This window comes from Oncorhynchus mykiss, chromosome 19 (genome assembly GCF_013265735.2).
Source record: "Oncorhynchus mykiss isolate Arlee chromosome 19, USDA_OmykA_1.1, whole genome shotgun sequence".
NCBI classification, from domain to species: Eukaryota; Metazoa; Chordata; class Actinopteri; order Salmoniformes; family Salmonidae; genus Oncorhynchus; species Oncorhynchus mykiss.
Window position 1 is genome coordinate 24,368,919 of NC_048583.1, and position 16,942 is coordinate 24,385,860.

The window sequence follows — 16,942 nt, forward strand, 5'->3', positions numbered from 1 at the left end:
GTTATAATCTCCACCCGGCACAGCCAGAAGAGGACTGGCCACCCCTCATAGCCTGGTTCCTCTCTAGGTTTCTTCCTAGGTTTTGGCCTTTCTAAGGAGATTTTCCTAGCCAACGTGCTTGCTTGCTGTTTGGGGTTTTAGGCTGGGTTTCTGTACAGCACTTTGAGATATCAGCTGAAGGGCTATATAAATAAATTTTATTTGATCTGATAATGTGGCAAGGAGCATCGCAAGAGACCCAGGGGGTACTTTGTGTTTGTAAATTTGTGCAGGATTTCTTCGCACCCCTCGGGCTTACACAAAAATACAATGCTGTTGCGTTTACCGTGAATGCGTTTACCGTGAATGCATTCTTACCGTGAACATTGTCTTTACATTTCAATTACGCTGTAGGCTGAGCTTCCGCAACGCAGATTGAATTACAGCCCTCTGTAGGTATTGACAATGACAATACATTTAAGCGTTGGACAGGTTTTTCTCATGGCTCAAATTTTTATATGGTCATTTAGGTAGAAGTATAAACTTTTAACACGCATATGAACTGTATGAGGGAATTGAACCTACAACCTTGGTGTGTAGAGGAGGGGATTTGGAATCACGCTCGTGATTCGGTTGCATTCCCTGCCGGAGAGTTGTTAGGAAGGGCCCATAAGTAAGCATTTCACTTGTTGTTTACAAAGCATATAACAAATACAAATTGATTAGAGTTAAAAACGCAAAATGTCTCCATTTGAGACTTGGTCTTCTTGGACTTGGTTAAAACATTGGGTTGGAAAGTGGGAGACCCGGGTTCGATTCCCACTAGTTACAGCATTTACGAACTAAGCCACCATCAACACCACCATGATTGCCCTGTCTGCTTTGACACAGCCACGAGACAAGTGTGCTGGGCGGACGCAGGTATGAATCCCCTGCCTCCTCTAGGAGCTTGGTGTGTAAAGAACCACACTTAAGGTGTCTGAAGGCCTATAACTACAACCAGCTTACTCTCCCCAAATCCTCACTTTCATCATAAGGAAAAATGCTAAACAGTTGCTATGTCTCTGTGATACAAGTCTCTCTATGTATCCTACTGTTTTTAGGTTTTTCTATTCTCATTATAAAGTTGAGCTATACATATACTGTAATAATGACTATTTTATGATACTAAAATGGTATGCTATTAAATGTATGGTAAGCTATACAAAAAATGTGCCACTGTCACTTTTCAGTACCGTAAGAAGTGGGGATGAGGCCAACACTCTCTCTTTCTCACTCTGAGGGACCAAGCGTTTGGAGTGCATTGCGTCAGATGGGACGGGAAGAAGGGTGATCCACAGCAACTTGAACTACCCCTTCAGTATGGTGTTTTATGCCAACCACTTCTATTTCATAGACTGGAGGAGGTAAGACAGGGACAGATCTGGTTTCAAATAGAATTTGTTTTCTGTCAAATACTTAAGCTGCATTTGAGGTTGCTGGGTGCAACTGAACTGACATAATAGTCCCAAAAGTGCAAACCCTGTGAATTATGTTTATAGTGGGTTTTTTTATGTTCAGTGTGATGGTAGTTGAGTTGATTTGTTTTTTTCTCTGTGGTGTTCATAGGGACGGAGTCATTGCTCTGAGTCGGGACAGCAGCCAGTTCACAGAAGAGTACCTACCTGACCCAAGGTCTCACCTGTACGGCATCACCATAGCAACCACCCACTGTCTATAAGGTAATACTGTAATCTTTCTAGCGTCCTGTCCAAGGGGTGAACTTGTACATCAAGCTGCCTCACTCTACAGAAACATAATTTTGCATGCGCACAAAACAAACAACTCTTGACTTGTGTTTGGTGACGTTCCAGGTTGTCTTTTTTTGCAGCCGTGCGGCGCATCTCAAATCAAATTTTATTTGTAACATACACATGGTTAGCAGATGTTAATGCGAGTGTAGCGAAATGCTTGTGCTTCTAGTTCCGACAATGCTGTAATAACCAACGAGTAATCTAACCTAACAATTCAACAACTACCTTATACACACAAATCAAATCAAATGTATTTGTCACATACACATACAAGTGTAAAGGGATAAGGAATATGTACATAAAGATATGACTGAGTGATGGTACAGAACGGCAAAGGCAAAAGATGCAGTAGATGGTATCGAGTACAGCATGCATATACATATGAGAAGAGTAATGTAGGGTATGTAAACATTAAGTGGCATTGTTTAAAGTGGCTATAATCGCCATCATCCAGAAGGTGAGGTCAGTACAGGTACATCAAAGCAGGGACCGAGAGACCGAAGCCGTTTTTCAATCTCAAGGCCATCAGGCTGTTAAACAGCCACCACTAACATTGAGTGGCTGCTGCCAACATACTGACTCAACTCCAGCCACTTTAATAATGGAAAATTGATGTGGTCAGCTTTTCCGAAAGGAGGGCGGGGGAGGGCCTTATGTGTCGCAGAAGTTAGAATAACAATGATCTAGGGTTTTAACAGTCCTGGTTGCACAATCGATATGCTGATAGAATTTAGGGAGTCTTGTTTTCAGATTAGCCTTGTTAAAATCCCAAGCTACAATGAATGCAGCCTCAGGATATGTGGTTTTCAGTTTACATTGTCAAATAAAGTTCGTTCAGGGCCATCGATGTGTCTGCTTGGCGGGGAATATAATCGAAGAGAATTCTCTTGGTAGATAATGTGGTCGACATTTGATTGTGAGGAATTCTAAGTCAGGTGAACAGAAGGACTTGAGTTCCTGTATGTTGTTATGATCACACCACGTCTTGTTAATCATAAGGCATACCCCCCACCGCCCCTCTTCTTACCAGAAAGATGCTTGTTTCTGTAGGCGCGATGCGTGAAGAAACCAGCTGGCTGTACCGACTCCGATAGTGTGTCTCGAGTGAGCCATGTTTCCGTAAAGCAAAGAACATTACAGTCTCTGAAGTTTGCTATATGAAGTGGTAACAAGACACCTCCTTAGACGTCTGTTCAGCGTGCCTGCTGAAAAAACCAATCTGGAATGCCGTCAATATCACCCTTAACCTTCACGTGGGAGTAACAGCAATAGCATCCACTGTCGCCAGTGGTTTTGGTGGAAATAAATCAGATGAACTCTCCAACTTGAATTGGACTGTATGGCTTATGTGAGAGAGAAATTATGTATTCACCTTATTTGTTGGCTATGTGACAATTATTTACTTAACGAACAGTAAGATATTTCTGTCCTGCTAATGCTGTGGTTTATGGTCTCCACTCTAGCACCTGCTGTTGAGGACATGGGTTCTACTAGAGATAGCTTGAAGCTGACAATTGATGTGTTGGTGATAAAAACCTAAAAGCTAGCATTTTATAGATGTGGTGTGTGTGTGTGTGTGTGTGTGACTCGAGATAGAGAGCCTGGAAGAGTTAAGAACAATGCGGCATCGTCTCATCTTCCTGCCATCTGGGAAACTAAGTAACAGACCATCCTGTGTAGAAAACCAAGGTGGCTTATGGGAAGGTTAGAAGTGACTGACTACGCAATCTTGGTATCAGCTATATAAAAACTGCATCTTCTATAAAAGGCTAGACTCTCAGCCTAACGGTCTCATTATTGTAATAATTAATTGATATTAAATAAAGATTGTTTGAAGAAATTTCCACAACACTTATGCCTTTTGCGGGTCATGTAGGATAAAAGCAGTTTGTGTAGCCTGAAACGCTATTTTCTTTTGCAGATTTAGCAGGGAGCCTCAATACAGTGCATTCGGAAAGTATTCAGACCCCTTCCCCTTATTCTAAAATTGATTTAAACAATTCTCAATCTACAGACTATTGTCTGAATGACAAAGCGAAAACAGGTTTAGAAACATTTTGAAAAAAAACAAACATTAATACCTTATTTACATAAGTATTCAGATCCTTTGCTATGAGACTAGAAATTGAGCTCAGGTGCATCGTGTTTCCATTGATCACCCTTGTGATGTTTCTACAACATTACCTGTGGTAAATTCAATTGATTGGACATGATTTGGAAAGGCACACACCTGTCTATAAAAAGGTCCCACAGTTGACAGTGCAATGTCAGAGCAAAAACCAAGCCATGAGGTCAAAGGAATTCTCTGTAGAAATCTGAGACAGGATTGTGTGGGCGAAGGTTCACATTCCAACAGGACAACGCAGGAGTGGCTTCGGGATAAGTCTCTCTGAATGTCCTTGAGTGGCACAGCCAGAGCACGGACTTGAACCCGATGGAACATCTCTGGAGAGACCTGAACATAGCTGTGCAGCAACGCTCCCCATCCAACCTGACAGAGCTTGAGAGAATCTGCAGAGAATGGGAGACTCCCCAAATACAGGTGTGCCAAGCTTGTAGCATCATACCCAAGGCTGTAATCACTGCCAAAGGTGCTTCAAAAAAGTACTGAGTAAAAGGTCTGAATACTTATGTAAATGTAATATTCCAGTTTTGTGCAAACATTTCTAAAAACCTGTTTTTGCTTTGTCATTATGATGGGGTGTTGTGTAGATTTGAGGGGGAAAACATTAATCTATTTTAGAATAAGGTTGTAACATAATACAATGTGGAAAAAGTCAAAAAAGTATGGGGGCCATACTTCATTTTGATGTTATTTATCAGAGCGGACACCTTCAAACAAAAAGACGCCAAATGACCGAGGCTGTACAAAGAGCCTTAGCATAGAACCTGTCAACTAGCAAGTTCCTCAAGTAGAAGGCAACTGCTGCCAAATCACTGTACTAAAGGCCCAGGTGACGAAATGTGACCGGTCTTCGCCGCGACATCAAAGCCATAGAAACCTAGTGGCCAACTGAGCTCAGTCTTGCATTATATGATTGGACAAAGCCATTGATCACGTGGTACCATTCATTCCTATATGAAGACACAATAGAGCATTGAAACAAAATGCAGTCAGTTAAGATGGTGTCTCATGGAGCCATGCGCAGTTTGAGCAACTCCAGGAAATTAGGTTGCAGGCTAGCTGTGTTGCCATCTCATTGAGTAACTCAAGTTGAAAGCTGACCGGGGTACTGCAGGCTGCCATTAGCAACTAAATTATCCTCTGTGTGCTCATTATTTTGGATAATCGATTCAAGGACATACAGCTAGCTGGTGTACTAGCTTAAATTATTCGTACCATAATTGTCCTTGATTTTTTACACTGACCACAAAGATTTTCATTCACAATAATAGGGATCCTGCTTTCTGCTAACAATGCCTGCAGTCCCGCAGTTGTCCTTGAACTTCAGTGGCTTCAATGAGAGGGGCAGTCATTCTCCCCTGTCAAAAATAACAAGTTTGGAAAGTAATGTTTGTTCTGTGACTGATGATAGCCGAGTGTGGTGTAGTTGTCAAGGATGTTCACTGTCCTGTGACTTAATGTAGTTATCTGATGCAGGGAGACTAATGATAGGGGATCGTTTTATGGTGCTATTTCGGGCGAGTCTTGAAGTGCTTTCCGCTGTGAGAACCCTTCTGTCATAGACTTCTACAGAGGCGTCGAATGAAGGACACTTGCGACAAAGCAAGGATTTCACCAACCACCACCAAAGTAAATTTCCAGACGTCAACTGTGACTTCCCTCCCCCGCAAATAAAGTTTTGTAAATTTGTTTACCTCATTTCATACTTTGGCTTTCTATAAAAAATAAAATAAAACTAGATCTTTGAGCCACAAGTCGTTATATCTATCCATGTGTATTGAATGAACACACAGCAATGCAGTATTTGGGTATTCCGTGCACTAATCATTTTGTATTTCACCACATTGTCACCAAATATTTGTTTTTCCAGTTTTTTAATCCTTTATCTTTCCTAAGATGTAATTCCTGACTTTTATCGCTGATTCCATCTCCAACTCCAAGGGTAATTTCAGCACAGAATCTGATAGCACTTCCAATTTCTTATGAACATGTTTCTTCCCCCCCAATGTATTTCATACATTCTCATTCCAACACTCATGCGACAAATGCATTTCTTTCTCAAACAAAAAAAAACTAGTCCATTTCATTCCAACCGTCCCAAATCCTTAAAAAAAAAATGAAACTCAAAGGCTTAGTCCTAGTTGTTGGACTAAAATAAAATAAGGACAAGGTCTTGGACCAATATCCATGTATAGTTTGTGTGGTACTTTTTCACAGACTGTATGTTGGGGGTTAAAGGCAGAGGTCAAAGGGTCAGGCAAGCCAGGTCATCTGCCGACCTTGCCCAGGCGGTGGTCTGTCTTCGGGTCTGCAATTACGGCCTGGACGGCTACGATGGCCTCATTGATCCGGGTCTGCAGGTCACGTAGCTCCTCGATGTGGAGCAGACGTAGGATCTGAGCCGCTTCGTTCAGGGTGGCGTCTGCAGAGAAAGGAGGCACACACCGTTAGAGGCAATATTACAGAGGAAGAGATTATGCTCAGTCGGTGATCAGCGGAGGACTTGAAAATGAGCCGGAGCTGAGAGGATCACCAAAACTAAGTTAAATATTTAAAATACTGTAGCTTGATGTTGGCCAGGTGGGACACCCATAAGAAGTTAATAAGCAGTGCAGATCACCTATTATCCTTCTCAGAGTTAAGAATTGTGTGTTCAATTATTTGTGACATTCTAGCATTTAAAGCATATTGAAGATAGAAGCAATAGGATTTGAAGCAAAAGCCTACCCGCGTGGTCAACTATTTCAGCAACGTTACGTGCTGCTCGACAACAAGCATGGTCTTGATAAATCAATTAGATTTTTAATTTTCACTGAATCTCTGTTTGGTTATTGGTTAGACTACAATGAGGGTGTGGAAATGTTAGGATAATTTTAGTCTTAGTACTGTAACCTACTCCCAACCAATCACGTTGTACAGCACCATTTTCCCTGAATGTTTAATTTTTCGTTTTTCTTGGAATGGAGACACCATAATATTAAGCAACATTTCTTAAAATCAATCCCATATACTATGTTCTTACAAAAAAGGTTTCAAATTCTCTAGTACAGCCAATATTAGACTGTCAAATGCTTCTCAAAGAAGCCCTCTGGTGGTCAAACTAGCACTAACTAGCATTAATGCAACAATGGCTGACACTTAAATAACGTGCCACAGAATTCTGTGGCAGCCCGCAAGGTGTACTGCAACTTTTACAGGAAGAACCACTGTAGTCTCCACAATGACACGTTCCATGCCTCGTTTCCTTTGCGCAGATGTGTCTCCAACTGATCTGGAACAGATCTTGACACAATGTGATGGCCATACCCACCCAAGCAATCCTACAGAGTATTACATCAACAGTACAGTCAAGATAAATGCCATGTCTATCATATCAATAGGACAGAATGTTTAGAGACAATTTAGATTATTATAATTGCCTTGGGCACAAGAAGATGGGAGAATTAAGTGTTTAAAATGTAATTTAGTCAAGTCCATTTATGAGGAAATTAAGGATGACAAGGCACATGGTTAAAAATGAGTGTGTGTGTATTACTTCAAAAACTTGACTGTGAGCACTCACCTCCGGTATCAAAGCCGAGGATGTGCTTGTCCAAGGCCACAGGGAGACCCTTGAGAAGACCAGGCAAAAACAGGAAGAAATACATCACGGCAATTAAAAGCAAATCCACTTAAAATACCATAGCCACCTAGACAACTCCAACACCACTCAACACAGGCCTTACCTATCATACTATGGGGCCGTATGTATCAAGCATCTCAGACTAGGAGTGCTGATCTAGGATCAGGTCCATGTTCAATCCTATTCATTGCGATTCAAAAAGCAAAATTGATCCTGAATTAGTACTCAGATGCTTGATACATACGGCCCTGAGCAGTAACGTGTGCTGAGAGTTCCCATGTATTATCATGTCAGATTGAGAGAATAGAAGTGTCAGACTTGGGATCAAATTACATTTGTTTTCTTTCAAATACACTCTGCGCTTAATTGAGCTTTCCCAGTGCAAAACCTGTCCATCTGGCACACCAGGCAGGCTCAATTCAACGTAAATGAAAACAAATCCTGTTTGGACCCAGGAATGAAATATTGTGGGTACTCTTTTGAATCACATTTCAAAACAACGCATTTTGATGAAGCCTAAATGTGTAGGTGGATCTCAGTCAGTCAAAGACTCAATCTTCAAAAGTAAATCACCTCTTTAGACTGGCTGGCCTTGGCTATGGCTTCTGGAGTCAGCCTCTCTTGGATAAGGATCCTTATAGCCTGTTAGACAAGGGAAATGACCACACCATTGTTATCAAATCTGAAATCAGCACAGGTTCGTCATTTATACCCTGTTCATAAGAAATTAGTAAAGTGCCGATCTGAACTGTACTGGCTCAGATATTTTGGGTGAGTAACCAGGCCCTCGCACTACAGCTAGGCTTGGCTCATTAGTGTGAAAAGGATATTAGTACGTCTGATATGGGTCTCGGTTGCCGCGGGTTCTCACCTTCAGCATGACCAGGTAGTCGTCGTGACGCTGGATCTTCAGCAGGCTAGCCAGGCCTAAGACACCAGCCTTAAAGTCTGGGTTGCTGCCTTGAGGAGCACACACACTTATTGTCAACACAACATGGAAGCTGTTGACTCAGTTACATTCATGAAGTCAGCTGGGGTCACAACTGTCCCCGTTGGTGCGATTCTGTGTATGTGCATAATATACAGTATATCACAAAAGTGAGTACACCCCTCACAGTTTTGTAAATATTTGAGTATATATTTTCATGTGACAACACTGAAGAAATGACACTTTGCTACAATGTAAAGTAGTGCGTGTAAATTTGCTGTCCCCTCAAAATAACACACAGCCATTAATGTCTACACCGCTGGCAACAAAAGTGAGTACACCGCTAAGTGAAAATGTCCAAATTGGGCCCAAAGTGTCAATATTTTGTGTGGCCACCATTTTCCAGCACTGCCTTAACCCTCTTGGGCATGGAGTTCACCAGAGCTTCACAGGTTGCCACTGGAGTCCTCTTCCACTCCTCCATGACGACATCACGGAGCTGGTGGATGTTAGAGACCTTGCACTCCTTCACCTATCCTTTTGAGGATGCCCCACAGATGCTCAATAGGGTTTAGGTCTGGAGACATGCTTGGCCAGTCCATCACCTTTACCCTCAGCTTCTTTAGCAAGGCAGTGGTCCTCTTAGAGGTGTGTTTGGGGTCGTTATCATGTTGGAATACTGCCCTGCGGCCCAGTCTCCGAAGGGAGGGGATCAGGCTCTGCTTCAGTATGTCACAGTACATGTTGGCATTCATGGTTCCCTCAATGAACTGTAGCTCCCCAGTGCCGGCAGCACTCATGCAGCCCCAGACCATGACACTCCCACCACCATGCTTGACTTTAGGCAAGACACTTGTCTTTGTACTCCTCACCTGGTTGCCGCCACACATGCTTGACACCATCTGAACCAAATAGGTTTATCTTGGTCTCATCAAACCACAGGACATGGTTCCAGTAATCCATGTCCTTAGTCTGCTTGTCTTCAGCAAACTGTTTGGGGGCTTTCTTGTGCATCATCTTTAGAAGAGGCTTCCTTCTGGGACAACAGCCATGCAGACCAATTTGATGCAGTGTACGGCGTATGGTCTGAGCACTGACAGGCTGACCCCCCACCCCTTCAACCTCTGCAGCAATGCTGGCAGCACTCATACGTCTATTTCCCAAAGAAAACCTCTGGATATGACGCTGAGCACGTGCACTCAACTTCTTTGGTCGACCATGGCGAGGCCTGTTCTGAGTGGAACCTGTCCAGTTAAACCTCTGTATGGTCTTGGCCACTGTGCTGCAGCTCAGTTTCAGGGTCTTGGCAATCTTCTTATAGCTCAGGCCATCTTTATGTAGAGCAACAATTCTTTTTTTCAGATCCTCAGAGAGTTCTTTGCCATGAGGTTCCATGTTGAGCTTCCAGTGACCAGTCAGTATGAGGGAGTGTGAGAGCGATGACACCAAATTTAACACACCTGCTCCCCATTCACACCTGAGACACTAACGAGTCACATGACACCGGGGATGGAAAATGGCTTATTAGGCCCAATTTGGACATTTTCACTTAGGGGTGTACTCACTTTTGTTGCCAGCGGTTTAGACATTAATGGCTGTGTGTTGAGTTATTGAGGGGACAGCAAATTTACACAAGTGTAATTTCTTCAGTGTTGTCACATGAAAATATATACTCAAAGATATACAAAAATGTGAGGGGTGTACTCACTTTTGTGATATACTGCATAAGTTAAACACACACGTCAAACGTTTGTATACACATACTCATTCAAGGGTTTTATTTATTTGAACTATTTTCTACATTGTAGACATCAAACCTACGAAATAAGGTATGTCGGGTCATTGTCTGTTGAAAAACAAAATGATAGTCCCGCTAAGTGCAAACCAGATGGCATATCTCTGCAAAGCCGCCATAAAAAAGCCAGACTACGGCTTGCAACTGCACATGGGGACATAGATATTACTTTTTGGAGAAATGTCCTCTGGTCTGATGAAACAAAAATAGAACTGTTTGGCCATAATGACCATCGTCATGTTTTGGAGGAAAATGGGGGAGGCTTGCAAGCCGAAGAACACCATCCCAACCATGAAGCACAGGGGTGGCAGCATCATGTTGTGGGGGTGCTTTGCTGCAGGAGAGACTGGTGCACTTCACAAAATAAATGGCATCATTAGCAAGGAAAAATGTGTGGATATATTGAAGCAACATTTAAAGAAATAAGTTGGGTCTTCCAAATGGAAAATGACCCAAGCATATCTCCAAAGTTGTGGCAAAACGGCTTAAGGACAACATAGTCAAGCTATTGGAGTGGCTATCACAAACCCTTGACCTCAATCCTATAGAAAATGTGTGGGCAGAACTGAAAAAGCGTTAATCTAACTGCTTAACTATTTATCTGTACATGGAATTTAATTTGTTTTTTTCAGGAAAATGCCACAGGCACTATCCGTAGAAAAAAAAGCTGTGTACATTTGCAAATACTGTGTCCAATCATCATGTGTCAAGAATGCAACAAAGATGCAGAATCATCTGGCCAAGTGCATACAGTTCCCTCAGCGCTCACAACAAGCAACCTCTGACAAAAGTCCCTCTACTTCTATTCGAGGTGAAAATGATGAATCAGACACCTTATCGATAGCAACAGCTCATGGTCCTCCTGGATCAGATTTTTTTTTTTTACTCAATGGAGGGACGAAGTCAGAAATGCTGATGAATGCATACTCAGCTTGAGCAAGACAACTGGTTCACCTCTGATGCTCACAGGCAATGTGTATTGGAAGAGATTTCTGAATGTTTTTCGCCCAGCTTACACCTCTCCAACCAGACATGCTTTATCTACTTATTTGCTGGATGCAGAGTTCAAGTGAAGGTCAAGCAAATCATAGAGAAAGCAGACTGTTTTGCAATCATTCTGATGGGTGGTAGAGGAATAATTAACTACATCATCTCCACCCTTCAACCAGTATTCTACAAGAGCACACAAGGGACAACAAACATTCCGGTCTCTACATTGAAGATGAGCTGAAGGCAGTCATCAATGACTGCCGTCAGTGACCACTCATCAATGACCAAATACAGAAGGTATTTGCACTGGTGACAGACAATGCTGCGAACATGAAAGCTGCTTGGTCTAAGGTGAAGGAGTTCTACCCTCACATTACACCCATTGGCTGTGCTGCTCATGCATTGAATCTGCTCCTCAAGGACATCATGGCACTGAAAACAATGGATACACTCTACAAGTAAGCCAAGGAAACGGTTTGGTATGTGAAGGGTCATCAAGTTATAGCAGCAATATACTTCACCAAGCTAAGTGAGAAGAAGCTTGAAGCTGCCCAGCAACACCCGTTGGGGTGGTGTTGTCATCATGTTTGACAGTCTCCTGGAGGGGAAGGAGTCTCCATATCACAGTCTGCCGATGTGGACAGCCCCATCAAGAGGATCCTCCTGGATTATGTATTTTGGGAGAGAGTGGTAAGCAGCTTGAAACCTATAGCAGTAGCCATTGAACGGATTGAGGGAGACAATAGCATCCTGTCTGATGTTCAGACTCTGCTTGAGGATGTAAGAGAAGAAATCCGTACTGCCCTGCCCACTTCACTGTTGCTCCAAGCAGAGGAAACTGCAGTTCTGAAATGCACCAAAAAAAGTTTAGACTTCTGCCTGAAGCCCATAGACACAGCAGCATACATGTTGGACCTCAAGTATGCTGGCAAGAGCATCCTGTCTGATGCAGAGATCAACAAGGCCTATGGTGTTATCACTACTGTGTCTTGCCACCTTGGCCTGGATGAGGGCAAGGTTCTTGGCAGTCTGGAAAAGTACACTTCCAAGCAAGGGCTTTGGGATGGAGATGCAATACGGCAGTCATACCAACATATCTCATCAGCCACCTGGTGGAAGAGACATTGTGGATCAGAGGCTCTTTCCCCTATTGCCTCCATCATCCTCCAAATCCCACCAACATCAGCCACCTCAGAGAGCAACTGGTACATGTTTGGGAACACCCACACCAAAGTATGCAACATGCTGACAAGGGTTGAAAAATTGGTGGCCATCCGGGCAAATTTGAGGCCTTTTGAGCCTGACAACATGCCATCCTCAACAAGGTTAGAAAGGGACAGTGAAGATGAGGCCTCAGTCTGATATTCAGGAGGTGGACATTGAGAAGGTCTAGGGAGAAGACATGGAAGCCTGAGAGGAAGACAACCAAAGCTTTAGTTTATAGACTATCATTTTACAGATGTATGTTGAAAACATTTTAGGGAGATGTGATGGTTCATTGGGGATCATTCAATATTCCCTTTATTTTGTTGTTCTGTGAAATCATCCCATGTGAAGTCAACTCATTTAATTAAAGTTCAATTCATAACTAAATTGTTTTTTAAATTTTCTATTGGAAGGATTTAAATCATTTGCAATTATGTCTACTTATTACAAGGTAAAAAAGGTTTCCGTTTCTGTCTCCATATGATATGGTAAATATATCCAATGCAAAAAAATATATATATACATATTAATTTGCATATATTTCCATTCATTCCCACGGAAAGTTTCCACCGCTGAATATTCTCCAAAATGTGCAACCCTCTTAAACTTAAAGTAATGATGGACTGTCGTTTCCATTTGCTTATTTGAGATGATCAAGCCATAATATGGACTTGGTATTTTACAAAATATGGCTATCTTCTGTATACCACCCCTACAACTGATTGGCTCAAACGCATTAAGGAAAGAAATTCCACAAATATACTTTTAACAAGGCACACCTGTTAATTGAAATGGATTCCAGGTGACAACCCCATGAAGCTGGTTGAGAGAATGCCAAGAGTATGCAAAGCTGTCATCAAGGCAAAGGGTGGCTACTTTCAACACTCAAATATAACATTTTGATTTTTTTGGTTACTACATGATTCCATGTGTTATTTCATAGTTTTGATGTCTTCACTATTATTCTACAATGTAGAAAATATAAAAAATTAACTTTTGAAAGAGTAGGTGTGTCCAAACTTTTGACTGATACCACACACACACAACTGTTCAAAGGTTTGAGGTCACTTAGAAATGTCCTTGTTTCTGAAAGAAAAGCACATTTTTTGTCCATTAAAATAACACAACATTGATCAGAAACACAGTGTAGTGTAGACATTGTTAATGTTGTAAATTACTATTGTACAACATTAAAAATTGAATATCTACATAGGCCAATTATCAGCAACCATCACTCCTGTGTTAGCTAATCCAAGTTTGTCATTTTAAAGGGCTAATTGATCATTAGAAAACCCTTTTGCAATTATGTTAGCACAATTGAAAACTGTTCTGATTAAAGAAGCAACACAACTGCATTCTACAGACTAGTTGAGTATCTGGAGCATCAGCATTTGTGAGTTCGATTACAGGCTCAAAATGGCCAGAAACAAGTCATTTTCTTCTGAAACTCAGTCTATTCTCGTTCTGAGAAATGAAGGCTATTCCATGCAAGAAATTGCCAAGAAACTGAAGATCTCATACAATGCTGTATACTACTGCCTTCACAGAACAGCACAAACTGTCTCTAACCAGAATAGAAAGAGTGGGAAGCCCTGATGCACAACTGAGCAAGAGGACAAGTACATTAGTGTCTCTAATAAGTCTGGTGGACTGGCCCAGACACGGTTGAGCTAACCCACTTTAGTACTACGTTTTTCACTGGTTTCTATAATCAAACGATTCTATCACAGAACATCAGGGACAGAGAAAGGAGTAAAGAGGATGAGAGAGGAGTAGAGAAGTAATGGGAGAGGGGGATAGACATTTAGAGGAAGGAGTGGTTATGCTCACTGTCCAGATGGATGAGGGGATCCGAGGGTTTCGCCGCCTCGTTGGCTGTGGCTGGCGGGCAATTCTTGTACTTCTCAACTGGGGAGCCAGTAGGACACACAACATCCAGACAGTGACCACTTAGTCCATGCCCCCCAATAACTACATACTACTACCATCAAACTGTTTTTACAACAAAGACTTGCTTTAGTAGTGTATAAGCACATATTTTTAACATCCCTGAACGATGACAATACAGTGTATGGCAAGAGAGGGTGGAACCACAACTAGATTATCCCTTATGGTAGAGCAACCCAAGATGCCACTGTTAAGACAATGTAGCCATCTAGTGGCTAAAGGACGCATGACCACCACCCCCACAACAATACTATACAGTACAGCCCTCAAACTCAACTCCGGACCTCGAAGCCAGTTCCACTGCTTAAAAAAAGAAGAAGTTGGGACTGATTTAGACCTGACACACCAGGTGGGTGCAATTAATTATCAGGTAGAACAGAAAACTAGCAGGCTCCGGATCTCATTGGGAGTTGAGTTCCCCTGCTACACGGTATCTCCAAGTAAAGGTTGGTTGAAAATATACTGTATTGTCATCTTCAATGGACTACAATAGTTAAACTAGTAATATGCCGCAACAAGTAGCCCAAGTACAAACAATGGGCACCGAATCATATGGCCACATTTTTTTGAATAAAGCAAAAGAGAGAAAATACTGTACCATTGTCGCCATATTCCAACCGAACGGCTAGACCCAGCAACCAGTCCACTGACTCCTGTCTCTCTTCGACAGTGAATGGGCAATTCACATCTTGAAGATACTGCATAGGAAACAGAGTCAGGCTCATGTTCTGTAGGGAGAAAACTTGCCCCAGTGTGCCCTCCTGAATAGGTGTACCGTGTATACCAGGTGCCTGAGATCATAGCTGTGATACACGCTTTTTCAGCGGTTCACATCCATCGGAATGTTGCTGTTACTAGCGGTTCCCTGGTAGCTCTTTTTTTCAGAGCACTTGGGGCCAGGGGTTTATTCATCAGCGCACACCGTAGAAAACATTTTGCACTGGAAAAACTAAAACAAACGCTGACGGGCTGTGTCACAGTAGTCTTTCCTCGTCCCATCCTCCCCTTACCGCTCTCTCAAAAATGGCAGTTGGAACGAGGATTCGAGGACAGAGGGCGCTTTCTGGTCAGGGAACAGGGAACAGGGACCCCAATGGAGGTTCTTCAATGAAGAATAGTGTATCACAGCTATGGAGACCAGTGATGAGGGTGGTAAATTAGCTTACTATGAGCATTTAAGCATTTTTAGGCCTACTGACTGATCTTGGGGCACGTTGAACAGGACACAACGTTTTGGAATGTTCAGATAGATGTAGGCTAACGTAGGACAAACATGCCTCTCCAACATTTAGAAGAACTAATTAAGTCAGTTCTATTCATGGAATTTCGATCTGCAGCATTCGACAACTGAACTGGCTTGATTGTTTTGCATGATGTAAACAGTTAGGGAAGGGGTTGAGAGAACACATTGATAATTGATATGGTGATAAAGTGGGAAAAAAGCCCCACCCATGGTTCAGTAAGGAGAAAATGTTATAACACATGGAGATACTACATAAACTTCTCCAATAAGAAAGGACACAGATACATTGCAAAATGTATTGCTACAGTGCACCCTACTGAACACAATCCATGTCGTGTTACTTGGATGTAATATGAACAACACTTTTTCTGACCCAAGGGTTGATTCCAGTATAGTAACTGTAACTAGCCTTGCTGCTCACCTGCTCAAAGGACTTGGGCCATCCTGAGCTGGGGATATTCCTCAGGTTGCCCCGGTCTTCAATTTTGTAGTGTCTGATTTTCTGGTCCTCCAGCCACACAATGAAATTCCTGAACTCTGTCTCATCTGTGCAAAACAGAATATTAGCTAAATCAGTGACACATAGCTAGATTCACTCCGCAAAGCTAACTGACCTGCATAAATGTGCCAGTGGTAGTAGATTTTCCTTTAATATGAAATTATAGTTTGTATATACAACCAGCTGAAATTCACATACGACTACAATACAATAAAAAAAATACAATACAAAGAAACAAGGCATAGATACTGTATCAATTTCCGATGCCACCCCTAACATAGTTAGGTTCTCGGCCTCCACTGCCTGTTTGGCACTGTTAGTAAGCTCCCAAAAAGCTAGTTAATTAGCTAACGTTACCTGAGCTAATGCACACAAGTACAAAACCTGACCACCTAACACGAATCACATGTTAATAATTTTTAATGACATAAACGCAGCCAATATAAACAAAGCCTAAATACATATTACAGGCGTGGCTGTATTGAAATGTTTTAGACAGAGTAAGAGCTTGTTACTTAAAAGGTAACGTTAGATGCTAACTAACATATTTGAGCATGTCCATGGCTAGCTCTGAAAATGTACGTCATTCATTAGCAGATAACTCGTTTGTCGTAGTTTTATAGCTACCTTTACAGTCAAACCCAGAGGGGTTATGGTAATCCAAAGCTGTCAGTTTTCTTCGAAACATGTTGACAAGTTGTTCTAGCTAGCTTTATAACTAACGTTAGAGAAACTTTTAGCCCGAAAGCGAGACACCTCTTCTAATGTGGCTAAACCTGCAGACTTCTTCTGTGGGGTTTAACGGCGGTTGGCAT

General features: G+C 42.1%; 1 protein-coding gene across 2 annotated transcripts; it reads right to left on the minus strand.

The window, feature by feature from the left end:
- Positions 1–5,639: 5,639 nt before the first annotated feature.
- LOC110497542 (RNA transcription, translation and transport factor protein) lies at positions 5,640–16,942 on the minus strand. 2 transcript variants are annotated; one of them, XM_021573692.2, is made up of 8 exons: positions 16,755–16,942; positions 16,050–16,174; positions 14,984–15,083; positions 14,269–14,355; positions 8,391–8,479; positions 8,093–8,161; positions 7,460–7,508; positions 5,640–6,319 (listed from the first exon to the last, which is right to left on the minus strand). In XM_021573692.2, the coding sequence occupies exons 1-8, from the start codon at positions 16,813–16,815 to the stop codon at positions 6,165–6,167; spliced, it is 735 nt and encodes a 244-aa protein (XP_021429367.1). In that variant the 5' UTR covers positions 16,816–16,942; the 3' UTR covers positions 5,640–6,164. The 2 variants fall into 2 exon arrangements, with proteins under 2 accessions (XP_021429367.1, XP_021429369.1); XM_021573694.2 differs by having other exon boundaries at positions 14,269–14,346; positions 16,755–16,941.

Bases quoted from the DNA above. Each gene is read 5' to 3' on its own strand.
- LOC110497542 (XM_021573692.2), bottom strand. From the start codon at position 16,815: ATGTTTCGAAGAAAACTGACAGCTTTGGATTACCATAACCCCTCTGGG. The intron at 16,175-16,754 runs GTAGCTATAAAA...TGTTTTGCACAG, and splicing joins CTCTGGGTTTGACTGTAAAG to ATGAGACAGAGTTCAGGAAT. The intron at 7,509-8,092 runs GTGATTTACTTT...GGTCTTCTCAAG, and splicing joins AGGCCAGCCAGTCTAAAGAG to GGTCTCCCTGTGGCCTTGGA.